Raw genomic sequence first — 23,189 nt, forward strand, 5'->3', positions numbered from 1 at the left:
GCACTCAGCCAGTACTTGGCTTTCTTTCCTTTCATTGCATGTTTTGCTGCTGTTTGTTAGTTCCCAAGGGAAACCAGAACGTCAGGCATACAAGCTGGTGCTACTGACGGGTGCTGACACCGTAACCGTGGAGTGAAGATGCGATGGCCACAAGCTGCAGAGTCTTTGGTGCAGGGGTCCAGCCTGATGGCTCCTCTGTGTGACTATCATTCCCTTCCTGGGCAAGAAGTGAAGGACACGGGGCCACGGGGCACCCCAGCCTCCTGGAGTCTAGGCAGCCCAGTAGGGTGTGACAGCTGAGTCGGTAGGTGCCAGAGGAAACAACTGTCTCCTTAACTGTGTGCCGTTCTCCAGTTGCCACTTCCTGGGCTGATGCCTTGGCCTGCTGCTCAGTCATCACTATGGTCCCCCGTGGGGGGAACTCATGGACATGTCAGCACCAGCAGATTGTGCTTCTCCAGAGCCACTGCCGTGTGTTGGCTGTGCCACTTGTGTCGACCGCCTGGCCCTTTCCACATAGGAGGTGGGAAAGGTCAGCGGGTGGCTCTCACCATGCCACAGTGCACGAACCTCATCCTGGTGTTGCTGACTTCTTTACTCTTCCTTTGACCCAAGCTTCCCATAGTCTTTAAATTTAAAATGGATAAATTTGTATTTTAAATAAGTGATGCAGTTGTGTGATTTAAAAATGTAGATCTGTGAACCGGTAGCAGATGAAAAATCTCCTTCCCATCCCTGACCAGCTCCCAGCCCCCAACCAAACCACTGAGAGAACTTTCTAGACTTTTCCCTCTAGGGAACTTTAGGGCACACACACACACACACACACATATCTGAATAATTATGTACAGACAAGTATGCTAACAAATGGCATCACACTGTACGCATGGCTCTAAAAGTTGTTTTTGTCATTTGTCAATATGTCTTAGTTTTTTTTTTTTTAATTTTTATGGTGCTGGGATGGAGCTCACAGCCTCTTGTATGCTAGTCAAGCGCTGTACCAAAAATATCCAAGCTCAATCCTGGATATTTTTCCCATAGCAGGATATAAACTATTTCATTATTACTATTATTATTATTATTACTACTGTTATTGGCAGTACTGGGGTTTGAACTCAGGACCTTGCACTCATTAAACAGATACTCTAGCACTTGGGTCAAATCTCCATATCTTTTGGATTTGGGTATTTTTTTGTGATAGGGTCTCACATTTTTCCTGGGTCAGCCTGGACTTCCATCTTCCTAGTTACACTTCCCTGGAAGCTGGGATCACAGGTATGTTCCACCATGCCAGCTTTTATTGGTTGAGATGGGGTCTTGATAGCCCACCCTGACCTCAAATCTGGTCCTCCTGATGTCTGCTTCCAGAGTAGCTAGGATTATCAGGTTTGAGCTACCTTGACCAGCCTCATGACTATTTTAAAACTGCAAGTATTTTATTAAATGAATGCATAATAATTTATTTTGCTGACTTATTTTTTACTTAATGACCTTTCCCATAAGCAGTTTAGGTAATAAGCTCTGTGTGGAGCAGGGCCTGGTGTAGGCTGTGGTATTTAGTGTCTTAAGCTGTTATGCATATCTATCTTTTTTTTTACAGTACTGGGGTTTGAACCCAGGACCTCAAGCTTGCTAGGCAGGTGCTCTACCACTTGAGCCATTCCACCAGCACAATTATGCATATCTTAAGCTGCTTAAAATTGCTTGAATTAGTAGGCCGCCCCATGGCTCACACCTGTAATCCTAGCTACTCAGGAGGCAGAGGTCAGGAGGATCAAGGTTTGAAGCCAGCCAGCCAAATAGTTCATGAGTCCCTATCTCGAAAACAACCATCATGAGAAAGTGCTGTTGGAGTGGCTCAAGGTGTAGGCCCTGAGTTCAAGCTCCAGCACCACCAAAAAAAAAACTTGAATTGAGTAGATTATGAGTCAAAAGATCAATTAAAAACAAGCCTTGGGAGTGGGTGCTGGTGGCTCACTCCTATAATCCCAGCTACTCAGGAGGCAGAGATCAGGAAGATTGAGGTTCCAAGCCAGCCCGGGCAAATAGGTAGCAAGACCCTATCTCAAAAAAACCCATCACAAAAAAAGGGCTGGTGGAGTGACTTAAGTGGTAGAGAACATGCCTAGCAAGTTTGAGGCCCTGAGTTCAAGCCCCAGTACCACCAAACCCCCCACCCCAAAATAAAAAAGTATCCTTGGGTCTACTGCTGTGTTTTCCTTCCTGTGTTTGTGTTGTGGTTCTCAGTGCTTGTGAGTTTGGGTGTGCAGTTAAATGGCCTCGAGTTCAGAAGACATGGAGTAACTCACCAGAGCTTTTCTTGTTCTCAAGCTACTTTTCTTTTATTTGTACAGATTGATGGGTTTCATTGTGACATTTTCACATTTGCCTAAGATGAAGCTAATTTTGCTGCAGATTGGGTTTGGTGGGAAGGCCCAAGCACAAACCTACATGCACACCCACGCAGTCAGCAAGAAGGAGGTAGGACGTAAAGACTCTGCCAGCCAGGTGCTGGTGACTCACATCTGTAAATACTAGATACTTGAGAGGCTGAGATCGGGAGGATCATGGTTCAAGGCCAGCGTGGGCAAAGAAGTTTGTGAGACCCCATCCCATCAGAAAAATAGCTGGGTATGTAGTGTACACCTGTTACTCTAGCGATAGGGAAGAATAAAATAGGAAGATCACGGTCACGAGACCCTATCTCCAAAATAACCAGAGAAAAAAGGGCTGGAGGAGTGCCTTAAGTGGTAGAGTGCCCCAAGTTCAAACCCCAGTACTGCCAAAAAAAAACCCCAAAACAACCAAAAAACCCACCAAGAATCAGCCATAACCACCTAATCTCTCCTTGTAATATTTTCAGGAAACACTTCCTTTTTAGAAAAAAACACTATGATTTCTTGCAATGTCTACTCCCTAAGGCCTTCTGTCAGGCAAAGTTAAAGCATCTTTCTTTTTTTGGTCTGGGTAAAAATGACCAAAAGCAATCATTGACTTCAGCTCTTCAAAATACACTGTTGCTTAATTTGCTCAAAACGGGAGCGTCATTTGTTAACATAGACTCTTCCAAAGAGTACTCAAAGAACAGCTCAGTTTCCACAGCTTTGCCTCAAGTATAAACCTTGATAGGAGCAGGTATACAGGAAAGAGCTCCACACATAGAGATGCCAAAAAAGATTTGCCCACGGAAAACATGCAGCATGGATCTGAAAATCCACAGACCGAGTAGATTTCTAATACATCTGTGAATTGTTTGTTCATCTGTAGGAGGGAAAAAACCCGACGGGAGGCTGTGTGGTGTTCTCTGAGACGGTTAAGCATGGAGTAGTTCAGGACGTCCCTCTCTGACACAGAGAGGTGACCATGTTGGGGCTTTCCCAGGCTTGTCCCCAGCCACACAGCTCTGAAGGAGCCAGGCCACCCTGCACCACAGCATGGGTTTTCTGCACCTTTTCCCCTGACCTCTCATCACTCAGTTTTTCCAGCTTCAACCTTAGCGAAACTTCTGTGGCAGCTCTGCCTCCACATCAAGAAGAAGCAACCCCTCGTCCCCACATGTCTTCTGACCCCCGCCGGTTGCCCTCCACTCTCTGAGCTGATACCTGGGAAAAGAGAGTGCAAAGGCTCACAGGAGAGTGACATCAACTCCTTGCCATGGCTTCCTGGTTTGTCAGCTTGGTGGGCTGATGACAGTCCCCAGAATTCCCTTGCTAGTGGGAGTCTGGTTGGGGCAGGTCCTCAAGGACGCCCGGAGAGCTGGAGGGTGGAAGGGTGGGGGAAGCTGCTTCAAGCACCACATCCAGCTTTCCCAGTTGTCCGGGTCACATGCCCTGGTGCTGCTGGGAAGAGCTTTTACAAGTGACAAACATTCCTAATCAGCAATGTGCGTCAATCAAAGGTGATAACCCTGAGTTTTTGGCTCCGCTTTCTCAGTTGGAAGCCGTTTTATAAAGGCTTCGCCCTTTCTCAAACAGAGTTGCCAAAGTGCCACTGTGTCTGCCATGGTCACCCATGTTCAGGCACAAGCTCCAGTTGCCCCCTGCAGCTGTTTCCAGTCTGTGACCTTCCCTCCCTGTCTCGTGCACTTGCCTGGCTGAGCCCTCAAAGCAAGTAAGGCAGGTGTGTGTATACGTGTCTGTGTACGTGTGTGTAATACTATGTATTTCATGTTATACATACACATTGATTCTGCATATGAAGTATTATACATGCAATACTTATACACGTGTTGTATACATAACGTAAAAATTACTGGCTTTTCTTCTCCGGTTAAACTTTTCCTAAGTTTGGTATCAGGGGCAGGGATGGTTTCAACATGTACCTAGAATGTGGGAGGGCCTTTGCGACTGACAGTGGGCAGAGGTTGGAAGAATTTTGAGCTGCGTGGCAGAAAATGGTCTGTCATCAAGAATGGATTGCTCACAGAGGTGTGGCTGTTACAGGTGTCACCTCTGAGGACTCCAAGAGTGAGATACACGTTGTAGGAAGCTGAAGCAAAGAGAATCCCTAAACTGTCTGTGGAGTGAAATTGTCTGTGGGGAGCAGAGTGTGGAAGGGATGAAGAAGGTTAAGTAGCTCAGGACATTCCCAAGAAAGGGGTTAAAGCTATTGCCTGGTTTCTTCTTGTTGCTTTCAGTAAAATGGAACAGGAGACAGACAAATTGACGGAGGAAGCAGTAAACCAAAAGGAAACTGTTCTGACATTTTGAAAATCCTTAGCCTTCACAGGTGACACTAAAGATGTGATAGCTAAGAGATTTGCAAGCCACCAGGAGTTCAATAGCTGCTAACAACCACCCAAGCTTAGGAGAGGATCCTCCACCTCCGATGAGACCCCAAACCTGGCCACGCTAGTATGACAGTCTTGTGAGACCCTGAGCAGAAGACACAGGTAACTTTGTGGCAATTTGTTATAGAGGAATAAAAGTTACTGATGTTCCTTGCAGTTTATACACTGAGCAGAAGCAGAAATAAGCCAAGCTTAAGACCTTTTAGTATAATCACGATGTTGATAAGAACAAAGAAATATTTTGCAATAATTTGGATGAGATAAAGAAGGAAGAAGCATTTTGCAATAATTTGGCTGTCACTCTCTCAGAAAAGTGATATGAAGCAATTTGTATTTCCTGACTGTTATCAGCAGAAACCATGATTGGATCACAACTGTCACTGTCTACCTGCAGGTATGATTTTGCTAGCATGGGAACTGCAAATTTTTCCATTGATGGAATGGCCCAGAACCACTTCGATACTGTGCCCACATTTCAGGTGGTAACTGATCAGAGGGAGGGCGGTGTGGACCACGGCTGGACAGCACTCACCTGTGCCTCACCCAGGTGTCCGCCTCGCTTGCTCGTTCTGTGTAGTTCTCTGGCAGGAAGCCTCTGCACCCTGTCCGCTGGGAGGTCCCGATGGCCCAGCCCTCGCTGGCTTCCTCCTGCTGAGTGGGGTCCACAAAAATGAAGTCGCCGGGACTGAGTGTCAGCTCGTCCACGTTCTGGGGCTTGTACTGGAACCGGGCCTTCAAGGTCTGGAAGGGGGGCAAAGTGGTTTCGTGTCTGCAGCACGGGTTTGCACTGGGACGCTGCAGCAACGGGAGGCCAGTCAAGTTCTGCCACTTGCTTTCTGGCTCCTCTGTGATCTATAGCTCCAAGACCTCACCATGCTTTTGTCTAATAATGCATAGCACAGATTAGAGCCAAGTGCAACAGCAGGGACTCTTTGGGCAGATTCAGAAACACATTTTAGTACGCATCTTCCTTCCTTCCACACATTCATCTTGCCATCCATTCATCCATTTGCTTCTTTCTTATATGAAAGACCTTACAGTACCACTGGGAGTCATATCCACCTTCCTTGGCATGAGTCTATTCACGCCTTCTATGAGCTGGAGTGTGGCAGAGCCATCCTACCTGTTCCCAGGGTCTCAAAGGAGTGTGACTTGCTTTCTTTTTAAACCAATCAGTTCACAGGGGAAGAAGCCCTGGAACGAGCCCCCCCCCAGAATCGCTAATAAAATGACTTAATAAGCAAAGCATGTATTCATGCATCTTTCTGTGTGCTTGCAACTGGTATGTAAGAGAATTCTAGCTCCAAATTGCACAAAAAGAGGAATCGTCTCTAGAGAAGGAGCAGAGTCCTCTCCTCTCTCTGGGAGGCTGCCGGGACATTTCCTCACTCTGGGGAGGGCCAGTAGGCTCACCTGGTAGTGCACAAAGCGCATGTCTCGGGAGTACAGGGAAGCTGTCCACTGGCAGCTGTGGCCGGGCTGGATGGATCTGGCTAGCTGCTCCAGTGTCCTCTGGTGGTGTGGGTAGAACTTGTTCGCCAAGGTCAGGTGCAGTTGCTTGGTGCAGGGCTTCACGATGCAGTCTGTGGGGTCAGCAAACAAGCTGGTAGGGTTCTGGGCACCTCTACCTGCATGTCAGGTGAGCACAGGGGTGCCAGGCCCCTCTACCTGCATGTCAGGTGAGCACAGGGGTGCCAGGCCCCTCTACCTGCATGTCAGGTGAGCACAGGGGTGCCAGGCCCCTCTACCTGCATGTCAGGTGAGCACAGGGGTGCCAGGCCCCTCTACCTGCATGTCAGGTGAGCACAGGGGTGCCAGGCACCTTTACCTAAACATCAGGTGAGCACAGGGATACTGGGCACTGACTGTCAGCGCTACCTTCCGAGAACGGGCAGAACTGCCTTTATAATGGTGCCTCTGGTCTCCACCCAGCCTCTGTGTTGGTGCTCCCCTCCCGGGCCCTGAGTTTCATGTTGGATACTGCAGCTTCTTTGAGAAGAAGGAAGGAGGCTGCTGGCTCAGGGCCCATTAGCTTGCAAACTAGTTTAATTGGTTAGATTGCATGGCAAGCAGCCCCTTCATTCTCAGAGTGGCACATGACTCACTAGTGCACACTCCTGGGCCCAGGCGCTGGATAACTGGTGTTTTGTTGCAGGAAGAGGCTCGAAGAAAATTCACAGAGGAACAGACTGTAAAATGCATCACCCCTCTGACATTTGCCTCACTTTTTGTCACTCAGGAAGCACTGTGAGCTGCTGAGCCCCAGGTCTTTTCAGGTGGCCTCTACTCTGGAAGCTCCAGTCAGCTCTTGGTTCCCATGCAGGCTCTGGGTCAGAGTGAAATGGCCAGTGTCACTGGAGCAGCCAGATCTGGTGTCAGCTGGGCCACAGAGCATTTCATGTTGTGGGGAGGGAGTTGGTGTCTTACTGGAATGGCACAGACTCTGCTACTGGGGGACCTGACTTCAGGTCCTTCTGCCCCTTTCAGCATAGTGACCTTGGCTAAGTGCTGTGTCCTGACTCAGCTTCAGTTTTGACAGCAGTGACTTCGGCATGGGCATAGCTGACTCTGAGGCTGTGGTGAGAAATGGATCTATCAGCTCACGGTCTCCTACCGGCTCTGTGTCACAGCTACACGCCACCTGCCCACACAATCACTTGCAATCAAAGGGGACCTGTTGTTCCCCTAAAAGCAGTCCAGGAAGGTGCGGGCCTGCTGGGAGTTCTGAGGCTGGACCCCCCCACATCTTCCTTGTCACAGGTGGCTGTTAGCAGTCTATTCCCTACTGTCAGGTCTCCTAGCCTCGCCGGGCCAAGCAGCCTAAGCGGGCATGTGTGGGTGGTTGGGTGGCTTTGGTGGCGGGAAATTCCTGATAGTTTTCAGCAGTGGGGGAGGGAGGCTTGCCACACTGAGAGTCAGCATGGCCTGAGAAAGAGCAGGCCTGGCTTCCCCGGAGAGAAACCGGAGTGAGTCACCAAATTCTGTCTTTTCTCTTTGTGGCCCCCCACCTGGGCCATATTTCAACTGGGAGGGCTGGTGCGGGCAGGATGCCTCAACATTGGCCCTCAGAGGGATTGGCGACGCTCCCAAACTGTCACTGGCCAGTCGTCTCCAGGAGACCCTCAGGGTCAGGCGGAGGGCATTGGCCATAGGAGGACAGGAGCAAGAGATGGCCATCAGCTCAGAACCTGCTCTCCTTGGAAGTGGGGTTGCTCAGCCTGAAGCCGAGTGGTGTGTGGCCCAAGTTCCAGGTCCACTAGAACTGCAAAGACACTATGATCTTTTCCCAAGACAGCTACAAGTTGTCATAAACAGGGTGGCTTAAAGCAATAGGATTTTATCATCTCACAGGTCTGGAGGTCAAAAGTTCAAAGTCAAGGTGTGGGTAAAGCATCTTTCAGCTTCTGGTGGCCCCAGGTGTCTCATCGCACCCATCTCTGCCTCTGTGGTCACACGGCCTCCTCATCTGTCTGTCCTCTCCTCTTCTTATAGAGCACCAGCTATTGGATTTCGGGTTATCCAACTCCAGTGTGACCTCCTCTTAACTAATTGCATGCACAAGGAACCTACTGCCAAATCAGGTTTCATTCTGAGCTCCCTGGGGGACGTGACTTTTGAACGGACCCTACTCGACACAGCACAGTGAGGTTGTGCCACACTCTACCTTCCACAGCCTCAGTCTCCCCATTTTCAGGTGAGGCTGATGAGACCCACCCGAGGACATGAAGAGCAGGTGAGATGCTGTTGTGGCTGTCTGAGGACAGTGGCTGATATACCTCAGAATGAGAACCACACTGCCCCTGGGAGGAAAGGGATCTTCACTGACCAAGTAGCCTAGTCACTATGGCCTGGGATGCACAGAGCCATCGTGCACAAGAGTCACTTGTGTGTGCCTTTGACCGGGGCTGCCTACCTGCCAAGATGGATGCCTCCGTGGCAAAGGCCATGGCAAATCCCCGGATGACGTCAGCAGGGCTGTCGTTGATGAAGAAGCCCAGGTAACTGATAGAGGAGTGGAGAACCAGAGGGACGGTGGCAGGGAAGGACCCCAGGGCCCTGTCTCCTGCTCTCTTTAGTGCTTCATACAAACATTCCACCTTCTGGTCTTCACACTGAAGGAGAGAAGAATGTGTCCTCTTAGCTCTTGTCAGCGTCATTTGTCCAGGAAGAGTCAGGTGGCCATGGCCCTTCTCTGTCCACACCACCGTCACATAATTATCCAAGTGTCCCTTTGTGTCTGGGTAATGCATTCGTTCCATAACTGCTGCTCAGTGTTTTAGCTATTTCAGGTAAAATTCATTTGGAAGTGGAGTCTCCTTTAACTGCCTGGGTTGGAAGTCCCCTTGTCACTTGTGTTCCCTCCTCTGTCACCTTCTGAGTCCCCTCCTCCGACACCTCCCCCCTCCCATGCTCACAGCTTTGCTCAGGTTGTCGACCTGGTCTCTGAAGGTCTCCAACTGACTTCCAGGTGTGTGTGGGACCCTTGCTCAGACACTGCAGAGAGGAATGGAGTCACCTGCCACTGGGTTTTACTCCCCCAAGTCTCAGGCACACAGGGGTGCTCTGTGGTCACTTGGGAGGTTCTGCTTCCCCGGGTATAGCTTCTGGAAGCTTCTTCCCTGCATGGCTTTGCTCCCCTTCCTTTCAGCACTGTGCAGCAAGAGCTGTGGAGGGCGCTTGGCCCTGCTCGAAAGCCCTGGATGCTGATAGCTCAGTGGGGCCGTGGCACAGCAAGTAGAGCTGGGACACCCTTCTCCACTTCATCTGACAGGAGGTGCAAAGAAAGTGGCTGATCTCCCCACTCAGCTTCAGCCCTCTGTCCTGTCCTTCTGTCAGGCAGCCTCACATCCTGACCTTCCTTAGCGCCCCTGGGAAGCTGTCTCTTTGACCATGTTCTACATCAGAACGCTGGTCCCCGAGACAGAGAGGGTCCTGCATTTGTGACCAGCCACCCTCCTCCCATTCTTCAGCAGATTCATCACACAGTTGGAAGCTCCTGCGTGGACACGGACCAGGGCAACATCTACCTTCCTGGAGGAGCTTAGTCTTGGGGGAAGGGAGCACAGCGGCACCTTCATAGGACCCAAAAGTGTCACAAAAAGATGCAGAGAACCCAAGGGGAAACACCTCCTTCTGCCTGGTGAGCTGGAGATTTTAAAAATGCAAGGGATAAATGAGTTAGGTCCTGAAGGATGAACAGGAGTTCGCCAGATGAAGGAAAGGACTCCACACAAAGAAGCCAGCTAAGGCTTCAGTTCGGGAACATCGAATACAAATAAATCAGAGTGTGTTATCATGGCCTCATTAACACTGAAAACTGACATCAGCTGCCATGATGAGAAGTGCCCAAGGCCGTTGTGCTGACTTACCGTGAAGAAGTCGCACAGTGTCACGTGAGGGAAGACCTCATGAGCTCTGTTCTTTGCACACTGGCGCCTACTCTCTCTCCAGAACTCTTGAAGTTTTTCCAGCAGGGACCCCGTGGGACAGAGGAAGAGGGCGTACTCCTGGGGAATGGGGTCATCCAGGGAAGGGTCATGGCAGTGGGCATGCAGCCTGTGACAGAGGACAACGACTTTACCTGGTGCCATGACAGACATCGCAGACTCCACGGAGGACAAGCGGCAGCAGCCTCGCCTCATGGGGTGTGCACTGCATGTGAACCTCACACAGATGCATGGATCCCTGGCCACGCAGCACCTGTTCTCAGGCTTGTCTGCTGCCCAGGCCAGTGACAGAGGGACAGACAGAAGCGAGGCAAGTTGTCTCAGAGCCTGGTCTGCTCCTAAACACGTGATCTCTGTGGTCCCAGCATCTCTGGGGTTTATTTATCCCAAACTTCAAACTAAATGTCAAAATGAAGACCAGACAAAATTTAGATGGCTACTATATTTTCCTTTTGATTCAGAAAGCTATTTCAAATACAAGGAAGTGATGTATCACCCAAATTACGAGTTTATTCTCACTAATAAAAACGACCATGAGACACCATTTCTCTCACTGTCAAGTTGTCCAAGTTTTTTTTTCAAAGGGCAGAAGTTACGCTCAGTTACACAAAGGTGCAGTGAGAGCGAAGGGTGACCTTTAGGTAAAACGATTACCAATGTGTGTCAAGAGCCTTAAAACACCGGCCTCTGAATCAACAGCCAGAAACTGTTCTACAATCTGCTTACGAGGTATTCGTCAGACATTATGGCTTTGAAGAATTTCCAGAGGCTCCAAGAAGTGCTGGTGTTGTGATATTAGGCTTAGAAAGCAGGGCTCGCAGTGGGTTTGGGGTTTTGGAGGAGGACGGTGCTCCCCCAGAACTGAACTCACAGAGATCCATTGTTGGTCTTTCTGATCTGTTCTTGCTGGGGAGGGCTGCGGCCTCATGGGACCTGGTTTTTGTTTTATTGTGCTTTTTTTTTTAAGTGCTGGAGATGGCGCCCAGGACCTTGTGCATGCTAGGCTGGCCTGTACCACCGAGCTACGACTCCAACCCTGGACCTGGTGTTTAATGCTTGATTTTTCATTGTCACTGATTTCAGTTCTGAGCAGGAGGGATGATGGCATCACAGTCCATCCAGTCTCCAATCCAGAGCAGGAAATGGAGGCCCAAGGTGGTGGCGGCAGTGGGAGGCTTGCAGTAGCACAGCTGGAACATGTGGCACTGCCTGGGGCCCAGGGCTCGCCCCGGCTCCACCACCTGACGCCAACCCCCGAGGTGCACCGTGCAATGCTTTTGGGAAGGCATAGCCACCTTACTTTTAGATCAGCAAAAATGGCTCCTCCCTACATACTCAACAAGTCACAGGAGTTTTTGTTCTGACAGTCAAGTTTGGTTTAAATAGGGTGTGGCTTTTTTGGGTAGTACTGGGGATACAACTTGGGGCTCAACCACTTGAGCCACACCCAATTCTGTTTGTTTTTCAGATAGGGTCTCTGGATTAAACCTTGATCCTCCTGTAGCTACCTCCTAGGAACCTAGTTTACAGGTGTGCACCACCAAGCCCCGCTCTTTTCTGGAGGCTGGGATCAAACCTAGCATGCTAAGCACAGCTCTACAGCTGAGCGGTACACAGAGTCCTGTTTCAGACTTTTAAGGGATGAAGTCTTCACTCCAAGTTCTCCCCTCTTTTCAAGAGAAAGGTGGGCTCTGCTTCACTCCTCCCTGCTGTGTGGGCCTGGATGTTATTTCACTCCCACAGTGGCCTGTCCCACCCAGAAGGTCCCCCTGGAGAATGGAGTCCTCAAAGTACAGTTCTTAGTGACCCAAACCTTCTCCAGCTCTGCAACCCCACACTCACCATTCACAAGCCTCCTCCGCCGTCTTTCTCCCAGTGGCCGCCAGTGCCTTCAGCCTGCAGGAACACAGACACAGGACACTCAGAGCAGCCGTTCACTCAGCAGACCCTCAGGGCCTCTTCCCAGGACCAGACCACTGGGCTTCCCCGCGGCTGACTCCTGTCCCCTATCTCAATCCTCCACATGACTGTCAAGTGGTTTTAACAACCCCGACCTGCTTACATTGCCCCTCTCACTTTCCTTCCATGGCCTCCCACCTCCATTCTTGGGCCATGGGGTCCACGCACTTGGGACCTGACTTCTGTCATTGGCTCCCTGCACCTCCCCCATGTGCCCCAGCAAACCCAAGATGCTTGTGGATGCTGTTGTCTGGGATGGGATGTGACTATGGCTTGGACAGAGCCTCCCTTAATGTCCCTTACTTTCCATCTGCCTCCTGTGCCGGGAAGCACCACCCTGTGGCTGGTCTGCAGCCCTCGCCTTTGTCGCCAGTACAAATGTTCAGCTGGGCTCTTGCACAACCCTGGCACCCAGATATCTTATTCATCATTGGGCCCCAGGATGTAAATCCATCAAGTTGAATTGAGCTGAGCTGGACCAAGGAGAGCAGAACCAAGCAGAACTTGGATATGGTAGTCACTTGGTGGGCAGGCCCCAGACAGCTGACTTCATGAGAGCCTGGTTCGGGGCTGCCAGGGCTGTCGCTGTTTTGGTGAGCAGAGATGGGGATGTGACCCTCTGGTGAGGTCTGAAAGGGAGGATGTGGCTCGGAGCACTACTTCGAGGTGCTCTGGCCTAAGAGAGAAATTTAAGACAGTTTTCTGTCCCCAAAACATGTGTTTATTGTTTAAACTAAAAGCAATTTTGAGTATGGTTCACCAGACGGATGGAGCAGTCAAATACAGAGAGTTCGAGGCCCTGACAGCTGCTCAAGCCACAGCCTTGTCACAAGCAGTCCTCATCACACGTGGTGTGTGAGCCCTGGTGGCGAGTGCCTGATGGTCATGGGTGCCTCCTCATGCCCTTGACGTCACCCCCCACTGAGCAGAGCCCTGGTCTGTCTGAACACTATGGCAAAGATGAAGCCCCAAGTTGGGGGAGAAGAGGCTTCAAAGCTGGATTTTGTTTTATTATGGAAGCTTAGCTCCTCCTGACCCCCAGTCACCTGATGCATATTTCTCCCTGTGAATAAGGACCTGAAAAGGACCAGAGCTAAGAAACGTTTTGCCACACAGCTGTAAACATCAGTGTCATTTCTTCCCTCTCTGCCCGTTCTGAGCTGGGAGACTCTGAAAGTTCATTTTCTCTCAAGGACCTTTCTTTGGATGAATAGAGCAGTACAAACACGGGTTCCTGTAATTTCTTTTTCTGTTGTTTAGCCATTTGAAATTATTTGTTATCTATTGAGACAAGATCTTAGTATGTAGTCTGGGCTGACCTTGAACTTGCGTTCCTCCTGTCTTAGCCTCCTGAGTGCTGGGATCACAGGTGTGTACTGCAATACCAGCCCATTTCTATAATTCCTTAACCATTCTGTTTCATGACTGGTCGTTCTGGAGACATTCCCTGCCTTGGGACAAGTGGCTATCCCTGTGCACAGGGAATCACAGTCTGGTTGTTCTCCCAACAAGTCCTAGCATTAGACCTCACGTTAGAGTTTGCAAGATCTTGAAATGTCACCTTCAGAGTCACTGAGCTGAAAAAAGACTTTACAATAAGCCTCAAGCTCCTTCAGCTCCCCCAGAAGTAGAGCAGCCAGAGCAGCTTAGAGCTTCTAAAGTGCACACGTTTTGGGGTCCCCACCAGCCCAGCCAGCAGAGTGGGTCTTTCAAAGGTCAAGGATGTCTTTTGAGACACTATCTTGCATTTTAGGTGACCACTTCATTAGGAAGTCAGTGCCACCAGCCTGTCCAGTTCTGTGTCAATGGCCACAGCTGTTTGACCCAGCCTGGCAAGCCAGGTTTCAGGGCCTCAGTTGGCCACAGTACTCACGCTGTGTGTGCTGGGAAGCCCATGGCCAGGAGGGGGTCCAGGAGCGAGGAGGCGCTGCGGCTCTTCAGCTTGTTGGAGACCTTGGCATAGAGCTGTGTCTCTCCTGCTGCCATCTCTTCCTGCCCGCTGTGCAAGAGGCGTCTGCTCGCTGCTGCAGAGAAGATAGAACGAGAGGGGAGAGGGAGGGCGGCTGAGGCTGTGAAGGAAACCTCAGCCCTTTTTGATCTTCCTGACACCAGCTAATATCCTGTTTGCAGTCCTCTGTGCAGGTGCTGTTGGCAGTGTCTACCAGCCCCACCTATTTCTACAGTGGGTTTTGGACCCCAAAGTCCATCTAAGGCTCCATGGATTTGCATCTGTACTGGAGAAGCATCTGGGAACGTGAGGGGAAGACAGGGAGCAGGAGTCAGGGTGGACTTCTCTGCTGCTGGCCGCCCACCCCGAGCAACCTGGAATTCTGACCCCAGTCTCCACGTCTACAAACGAGGTGTTGAAATACACCATATCTACTGTTGCTCCAAAACTTTTTCATTCTTCTAGTTACTCATTGACTTGGTTTTTGATTTAAGAACTTTAAAAGCTTAACGGAAAAGTTTGATCAATGGTCTGTGCACAGCTTGAGGAATTTTTCATAAAATAAGCCCTCACCCCTGCCTTTCCAACATACAGTAATCTGCAAACAGGAAAATTTCACACCCCCTTCCCAGAGGACATTTGTCAGTGTCTGCAGACATTTGTGGTCATCACAACTGAGGGAGGGAAGGTAGAGGCCAGGGATGCTGCAGTGCACAGATGCTCTGCACAGGAGAGTGACCCTGACCAGGAGGTCATTCTAGGACTTTCTCAGATGTAACCACTTTTACATCTTCTCTTCCCTGCAGAGGGAACTGCTGTACTCACTTGGGCAATAATTTTGAGCCTCATGTAAATAGAACCCTGTAACAAATGCGCCTTCTTGTCTTTTTTTTTTTTTTTCCAGTGCTAAGGATGGAACCCAGGGCCTTGCTCATGTTAGGCAAGTGCTCTACCACTGAGCCACACCCCCCCAGTCCCTGCTCCACCCCCCTGCCCCTGCCCCTCATGTCTACTTTCTTTGTTCCAAATTACATTTTTTTTGGGTACTGGGGCTTGAACAACACCTTCAATCACTCCACCAGCCCTTTTTTGTGAAGGGTTCTTTTTGAGATACAGTCTTGTGAACTATTTGCATGGGCTGGTTTCAAACCTCAATCCTCCTGATCTCTGCCTCCTGGATAGCTAGGATTACAGGTGTGAGCCACCGACACCTGACTCCCAAATTTATCCACACTATTGCTTGTAGTTCACTGTCATTGCTGTATAGTATTCAGTTAGATAAATACAGCATAGTTCATCTATTCATTGTTTTGTTGATATCTATTTGAGAAAATATGACAATGTGTGGGTTCAACCTCTAGTCCTGCAAAAAAACCAAAAAGCCCAAAATAACAGCAGCTATAACGACTTGCCCTCTCGTCAGCAGAGGATGAGATTTCTGTTGTTCTATGTCCTTGTCCACACTTTGGATTATCAGCTCTTCCATGTCAGCCCTTTGGGTGACTCTGTAGTGGTTTTGCATGGTGGCTGTAATTTGCATTTCTGTAAAGGACAAAGTTACTTAGCACCACTCCCTAGATGTACTTGCCATCAAATACCCTTTTTGGGGAGGCACCTGTTCAGATCTTCTGCTCACTCATTTTCACTGGGTTGTTTGCCTTTTCCTTTCAATTTGTGGGGACTCTGGTTAGTGTTTTCTGCATCCTGTTCGAGAGACTATCGTGTGCCCACATTGATGACGATGGTTTCCTAAGCTTTGTTCCAGAATCTTTGTTGGTTTTACCAGTCATAGCCAGCTCTATGATGTACTCAAGTTAACTTTATGTATGGCATGAGATAGGGATGAAGTTTCTTTTTGTTTCCCATTGGGAGATCATTTTCCCATGCTTCCAGTAAACTGCAGTAAGTAGATGTGCTAGTCTGTAGTCTGTTTCTGTTATGTCCTCTTATTTGATTTGTGCTCATAATATCTGGCTTTAGTTGCTATAGTGTTACTCTCTGATTTTGTTATCTTCGAGATTGTCTTGATTTTTTCTTGTTTTTTTCATTTAAATTTAAAAATCAGGTTGCCATTGTGTGCCCTCGGAGGGTACAGAAAGACCCACGTATGTAGTCAGTTGATCGTCAACCAGGGGACACTGTAATTCAGTGGAGGGAGGGATGAAACTGCCTGTCAGTGTGAGATGCAAAAAAAATTAACGCAGCTGGGTGCTGTGGCTCATGCCTGTCAACCTAGCTACTCAGGAGGTAGAGATCAGGAGAATCATGCTTTGAAGCCAGCCCAGAAAAATAGTTCACAAGACCCTACCTTGAAAAGCACTTCACAAAAAAGTGCTGGTGGAGTGGCTCAAGGTATAGGCCCTGAGTTCAAACCCCAGTACTGCAAAAAAAAGAATTAACTCAAAGTCTATGATGGACTGAAATTAACATCTAACACTGGAAAGCTTCTAAGAGAAAACCTGAGAAGAAAATATTTGTTGTGTTGGAGTTTACAAAATTTTCATGGGACATAAAAAGCATGACTTGTAAAAGAAAAAGGTTGGTAAATTACACTTCATCAAAGTTGTAAAATTCTGCTCTTTGAAAGACACTATTGAGTAAATAAAAAAGGTAAGCCACAGGCTGGGAAGAAAATATTACTATACATATACTTGCTATGGGATTTGTATTCAGAGTACTATATTGTGGGGAGTGGGTTATGAGAAGCCCATGAGAACTTGGCATAAGCACAGTTGTGCTCAATGATCTGCAGGCTGAGTTGGCACAGCCCCAGAGGAGGGGGGAGGGCAAAATGCAGCACAGCTGCAAGTACTGATCACAGGTTTCTCTTGTTACAGTGTCAGGCCCCTCCCCAAGAACTGTTGCTCCACCTCCTTGTTTGCCACTGGATATAAAAGACTCCCTGGAGGTGGCTGGGTGGGCTGGCTGCTTGCAAGGTGTGGCTGCCACTGATGACGCTGCTGGCAGCTGCTGTTGTGTGTCTGAGTCTAAGGACTGAGACCTTAGCAGTTATGCTAGAGATTAGAGGAAACATGGGACAGTGAAAGTCTAGGGACTGCAGATTTAAAGAATAGAAAAGAAGAAAGGCTTTAAAGAATAGAAAAGAGTAATGTTTTAAAGAATAGAGAAAAGAAGTAAGGTTGTAAAGAATAGAGAAAAGAAGTAAGGTTGTAAAGAATAGAGAAAAGAAGTAAGGTTGTAAAGAGTAGAGAAAAGAAGCAACGTAAAAGAAGAAAAGAGAAGTTTAAAAGAAGCAATGAGGCTGTTGTGTGTCTCCATCCAAGTGCCCAGCACACCTGACCCCAGCTTCGTGCATGTCTGTCTTCTATCTTTTGTCCTTTCTGCATCTCCAGTCACCCCCAGTTAGGTTCATAGGACAGGAGCTTGCATGGGTCATGAGGTTATATATGAACATATAAAAATATATTCTAATAGTTAATACATAAACAAATACATCAGTTAGAAGTGGGCAAAATATTTCAAAGACATTGACAAAATACAAGATACAGGCATGGGAGTAGGGGTGTAGCTCAGTGCCTAGCATGCACAGGGCCCTGGATTTGATCCCAGTACTGAAAAACAAAGCACAAAGGATTGGTGTGAACAGATGTTTAGCACCATTAGACATCAGAAATATGTAAACGGAAACCACAATGAATTTCATAGCATGCGGGCTAAACTAAGAGCTGTAACAGAAAAGACTGACAATACCAAGTGTGCGTGTGTTTTTTTGCAGTGCTGGGGATCAAACCCAGAGCCTTGCACATGCTAGGCAAGTGCTTTACCACTGAGCCACATCACCAGGCTTCCTACCAAGTCTGACAAGGCAGTGGGATGATTGAAACTCTTACATTGTTGGTAGGAATGAGAATTGTCCAACACATTTGGGAAATGTTTTGACAGTCTCTCATAAAGTTTAGCATACATTTGCTATTTAACTCTTTCTTGTTTAGCTTTTTACCAGGGAGAAATAAGAATGTATGTCTATACAAAGACCTGTCTGTCTAGGAGGGTCCATGGTGGTTTTATTCATAATAGTCCCAAAATAGAAACAATCCAGTAGTCCCAAACAAATCCAACTGGTGATGAATGCACAAATTTTAGTGCACCAGTCAATGGAATCACACCTAATCAATAGAAAAGAGCAGAGTGAACAGAGAGGAAGATTGTGCCAAGTGAAAGAAGCCACAAAATCAAACACACTATATGAATTTAAGTGGAATTTTAGAAAAGATAAAATTATTCTCTCATGACAGAGAGCAGATCAGAGGCTGTCTATAGTAGGCTGGGAGTGAGCTTGTGGGGTGATGGACCTGCTCTCCATCCTGATCAAGTGGTATCTACATGGGTATGTATGTTTTTGAAAGACTACTCAACTAAATATTTAGAATGGGCACATTTTATAGTGTGTTTAAAATTGATTTTTTAAAAAAAGGAAATGAAGCCCACATTCTTGTGACTCTCACCTGAAATCCTAGCTACTCAGGAGGCAGAGATCAGGAGGATCATGGTTTGAAGCCAGCCTGGGGATACAGTTCTCCAGAACACGACACAAAACAAGGGTTGGTGGAGTGGCTCAAGAGGGAGAGCACCTGCCTAACTAGTGTGAAGTCCTGAGTTCAAACCCCAGTGCCATCAAAAAAAAAAAAAGAAAGAAAATGTAAATGAAAGGAATGCTAAGGACAAAAAAAACCAGTATGTTAATTTCTGACAAAAGAATGCCTGCTGGAATTAGTTTGGGATTTTGTTGAATCTGTAGATCAGGTTGGATAGAACTGACATTTTAATTAAATCTTCCATTCTATGAATATGGTATATCTGCCTAATTTCTCTTAGTAGTATCTTGTAGCTTTTAAGGTGTTTTATTTCATTTATTTTTGTTTTGTTGTGGAGACAGTGTCTCTCTGTAGCTCAGGCTGGTCTTGGATAACCTCCTGGGTGCTGGGCTTACAGGTGTGCACCACCATACTCTGTACAATACTACCAGTTCTTTTTCTTTTTCTTTCTGTAGTGCAGGGGGTTGAACCCAGGATCTTGTGTGTGCTAAGCAAGTGCTCTGCCACTAAGCTACTTCCCCAGTGGCCTTCAGTTTCTTCACTTATGTTTTTGATGCTACTGTAAATAGTGTTTTTAAACAACTTTCATTTTCAATGATCTTGCTAAGTTTCCTTACTAATTCCAAACTTTCAGAGATCTTTTGGATTTTCTATGTGCACAGCCATCTGATCTCCAAGGATGGCAGCTTTCCTCTTCCTTCCTAACCTTACAAACTTTAGATCTGCTTCCTATATTATTCCAGTGAGGCCAAAAGTAGATTTTTTTTGGTGTTAAACCAACCTGTTTCCCTGAGGTTAACACTCTTGGTCACAGTATGTCATCTCTATATATACACACAATTGTGTGTGTTTGACTGCTGTATACATTTTTGTGTTGCAGGATTCAATTTGTTAATACAGTGTTTAGAATTTTTGCATTAATATTGTGGTTTAACCTGGCCTGCTATTTTTTTTGTAATGTGAGGTTTTGGTATCAGTCCATGACCATCTCCTGATTTTCTTGGGCCTTTGTAGGTTTTAGCACTGAAGTCCCTCCCCCAGCAAATCAGGATTCTTTGTCACCCTGGATATCAGTGTTTCGAGCTGAGAAGTATTTCCTCTTCGTTTTCTGAGATTTTGCAAGCTCTGTGTAATTTCTTTCTTAAATGTTTGAAAAGATTTACCAGTGAAGACACTGGGGCCTAAAATTTTCTTTTCTGAGAAGTCTTTATCATGGAGCTACACCCAGCCTGATGTTTTGATAAACATGGCGAAATGGGTAGTCTAGTCAAGCAGATAAACATCTCAAATAGTTGTCTTCTCTTTTTGTGTGTAGCAACACACACAAAAATCTTTCAATGACAAAGTTGTTGCTTTCAACAACTCACAGTGTCCAGTACACTATTCTAACTAGAGCTTTCATGCTGCACCGTGATCCCCAGATTTCTTCATCGATGTGCTTGCAGCTCTGAGCCCCTTGACCTCACATTTCCTCCCACCCTTCCTGCCCTCCCCAATAACCCCTGTCTTGCTCTCTGTGCTCTTTTCTTATAGGCCCTGCAGTATTGTTTCCTCTGCCTGGCTTGTTTCACTTAGTACAATGTCCCTCAGGCTCATTCCTTGAGGAATTCAAGAGGAATTTCATGATCAAATGATTCATGTTGAATTTGAAAGTCTAGAAATGCACAGAGCTTGCTCTCAGAGGAGAAAAAAGTTAAATGTGGGGTCTGATATATAGCCTCTATTGAAGTTTATTTTTCTCTTCCAAATAAACCAGGAAATGCTCTCCCTAGCTTAGTACTTGTCCCATAACTTGAAAAGTTACCTTCTAAGTCCTTCCTGATGGACAGGTTCTCCTCAGACTTACTGAAGAGAACTCAATTGTGTCTTGACCAGTATGCAAGCAGTACCCAGGTTTGGCATGGAACACCTGTTCTCATCCCTCTAAACCAAGACCACTCTGGACTCTGTTTCATGAGTGTGTCATACCAGGCCCAGGTATGCTTATTTCTCTGAGTCCTTAAGATACTATTTTGAGCTTAGTGGAACTGGTTTTGTAGGTCAATTTTCTGCAAGGAAGTCCAGTCACTGGAAAACTGGTTTGACCTTTGACCTCCATCTGAACTGCTCTTAATAAGACCTTAGGGTGGCTTTTGATTATGTCTGCGTCTGTTCAGCATTGTTTGTCACTTTGGTTTATGATTTGGATATGATTGTTGATATGTATGGGTCTCCATCACACAGCCATCTTGGTTGGGATGGGATATGAGTGAGAGAATGTTCTGGATTGTCTTCTAAGAGCAAAGCAATAAAGCAGTAAGTACTGAATTTCTTGTCTCTGAGGGGACTGGAGAATGACTAGAGGGGGGTAAGGCGGGACAATGCACCCGGAGGATTTCCTATGGATCCAAGACATTGATGGACAGGTGGGTGGACACCTCGGGGCCGGAAAGCAGATTGAGTTAAACTGTGATTGCCTGAATATGTCTCTTTGGCTTTCGCCATTGGCAAACCCGGCCAGCTCTACCCCTCAAATCCGTCCCAGCCCAACCTGCATGACGGACACCAGGTCCAAGACATGACCGAGGCAGTCCACGCTCCACAGCAGCCTCCTGGCACATCAGGTGTGCCACCCCCAGCTCTGTGTGCCACGTGTCCATCTGATTGTGCTCACTCAGTCCTCTGTGGCATCTGTCACATGGAAAGCAAATTGAAATCTTATCCCATGGCCTGGCCTCCAGGACCTGGGCAGTGGCCTTGCCAGTTTCACTTCCCAATGTGCCCTTCTCCCCTCTCTCCAGGATTGGGACCTTCTCCAGGTGCCTCAACCACTCCGCACAATTCTCCCCTGGCACTTTAAGTTGATGGTGGGCCCTAGGAACAACTCACCATTATTTCATGTCATCCTTTCACTGAGGTCTCTCCTTCCTGGAAGCCGTCCTTCATCACCTGCCCCTATTTCTCCCTCACCTTCATCTGCTAATCTCATCTAATGCTTCCCATGATCCCAGGCTGCACGTGAGAGCTCAGCCAGTCCCCTGCCTGCCATCTGCTCTGGCTCTAGTCTCCAGGCTCAGAGCAGGCTCGCAAGTCTATGGTAGGTAAATGCAGAAATGTGACTTCCTGTCCAGCCCTGCACCCCCCTGTCACCTGGCCTTCCAAAGATGTCCTACTTCCTTCCCAGCAGCAGGTACCTGTCATCACCTGGAGGGGCAGCTTCACTCCATGCTGTGAGCAGAACCCTGGGGGACACAGAGGCCTCTGCAGAATGGAGCACTTCATATTTGTGCAGAGCTAGCTGCATGATCCGTGCCGACTCCAGCTTCCGTGTGCAGGGGAGCCGCGGGACTAAACCCAGGACTCAGTCATCTGGAGGGGTAGAACTCCCCAGCAAAGCGTCCCCTTGTCCCATGGCTGCCTACTAAACAAAAGGGGTGCCTCTCTCCTGAAGCTCCGCCAGGCTCACGTTCCTCTTACCCGCTGTTCCCTCCATCTCTGTATCTATACCACCAGGGCCACTTGATAGCCACGTCCAGATTGGGTTACGCAGGCACGGGGACAATGCCATTGGTGTGATGACTGAAGTGACAAGGCCGAGTGACTTGGTGAAAATATTTCCCGACTGGACTCACCCTTTGGCGGCTGCTCACCATCACACTTGTTTTTATGATGAAAAAGGAAATCATTCCTGCTTTGAATGATGGCAGCTCCAGAAATGGTGAGTGAGGCAGCATGGATGGCGTGGGTGCCACCTGCCAACCCTGGCCTGTGGGGGTGGGGACTTTCTCCCCCGGGGTCCGTCTTTCAGAAAATGTTTTCCTTGAGTTCTTATTCTTTCTATAAACTACATAATTCGCCACCTGTTGACTTTAAGTAGAAGTATTAGCAAGAATTAAAGCTAAAAAATGACTGAAGGTCATTTTTAATGACTTTCTAATGAAATCAATATTTTTAGCTCATAACCTTCGCTTATGTTTTATGAACAGCTTGTGAAACAAAGTCTGTTCTAAATAGCTTATATTCCATTTGGAATACTGAGCTTTACAATCGGTAGCCAGGAAGGAATTAAAGATATACCTAAGCATCTGTGTCTGTAAGCTGTGGGGCCTCCACAGGTTTCAGCCTCAGAGGAAGTAGGTTCCTGGAGATCCCAGGATTCACTCTTGGGAGGGCGACCTGGAACTTGCCTGCCAGCACCCTGCAGGTCCCTCAGCCCCTCTCAGGGTCACAGGGAATAACTGTGACAGGTCACTGCCTCCCCCAAGTTGTGATAGGTGGCTTTTGTCACAGGAGGCAGAGCTCCGGAGTGGCTTTGGTGCCAGGCTGCAGCTCCCAGTCACTCCTCACCTGGCTGAGTTCAGGGAGGCCTGGGCCCTGGGTGCCTTGGATACTTTCATCCTTAATTAGGTCATGCCTGTGTGAGCCAGGAAAGGGCAGTGTTTATGGGAAGCTACTAACACTGAGGCCCAGTGCCCCTTTCCTGGTGCCTTCTCCATTTTGGGATACGGACG

At 47.9% G+C, this 23,189-nt stretch overlaps 1 protein-coding gene across 4 annotated transcripts in view; it reads right to left on the reverse strand.

The window, feature by feature from the left end:
• Positions 1 to 14,244, reverse strand: part of Ubash3a (ubiquitin associated and SH3 domain containing A) — a 35,946-nt gene extending 21,702 nt beyond the window's left edge. For 3 of the 4 annotated variants that reach the window (XM_020185850.2, XM_020185848.2, XM_020185847.2), the window contains exons 1-6: positions 14,069 to 14,244; positions 12,079 to 12,132; positions 10,159 to 10,345; positions 8,703 to 8,901; positions 6,203 to 6,372; positions 5,322 to 5,530 (exon numbers count right to left, since the gene is read on the reverse strand). In XM_020185850.2, the coding sequence (XP_020041439.1) occupies positions 5,322 to 5,530; positions 6,203 to 6,372; positions 8,703 to 8,901; positions 10,159 to 10,345; positions 12,079 to 12,132; positions 14,069 to 14,181 (932 nt within the window). In that variant the 5' untranslated portion in view covers positions 14,182 to 14,244. The remainder of the gene's footprint in view (positions 1 to 5,321; positions 5,531 to 6,202; positions 6,373 to 8,702; positions 8,902 to 10,158; positions 10,346 to 12,078; positions 12,133 to 14,068) is intronic. The other variant, XM_074072600.1, reaches the window with a different exon arrangement.
• Between the last annotated feature and the right edge of the window lie 8,945 nt (positions 14,245 to 23,189).

Source organism: Castor canadensis, chromosome 5, assembly GCF_047511655.1.
Source record: "Castor canadensis chromosome 5, mCasCan1.hap1v2, whole genome shotgun sequence".
NCBI classification, from domain to species: Eukaryota; Metazoa; Chordata; class Mammalia; order Rodentia; family Castoridae; genus Castor; species Castor canadensis.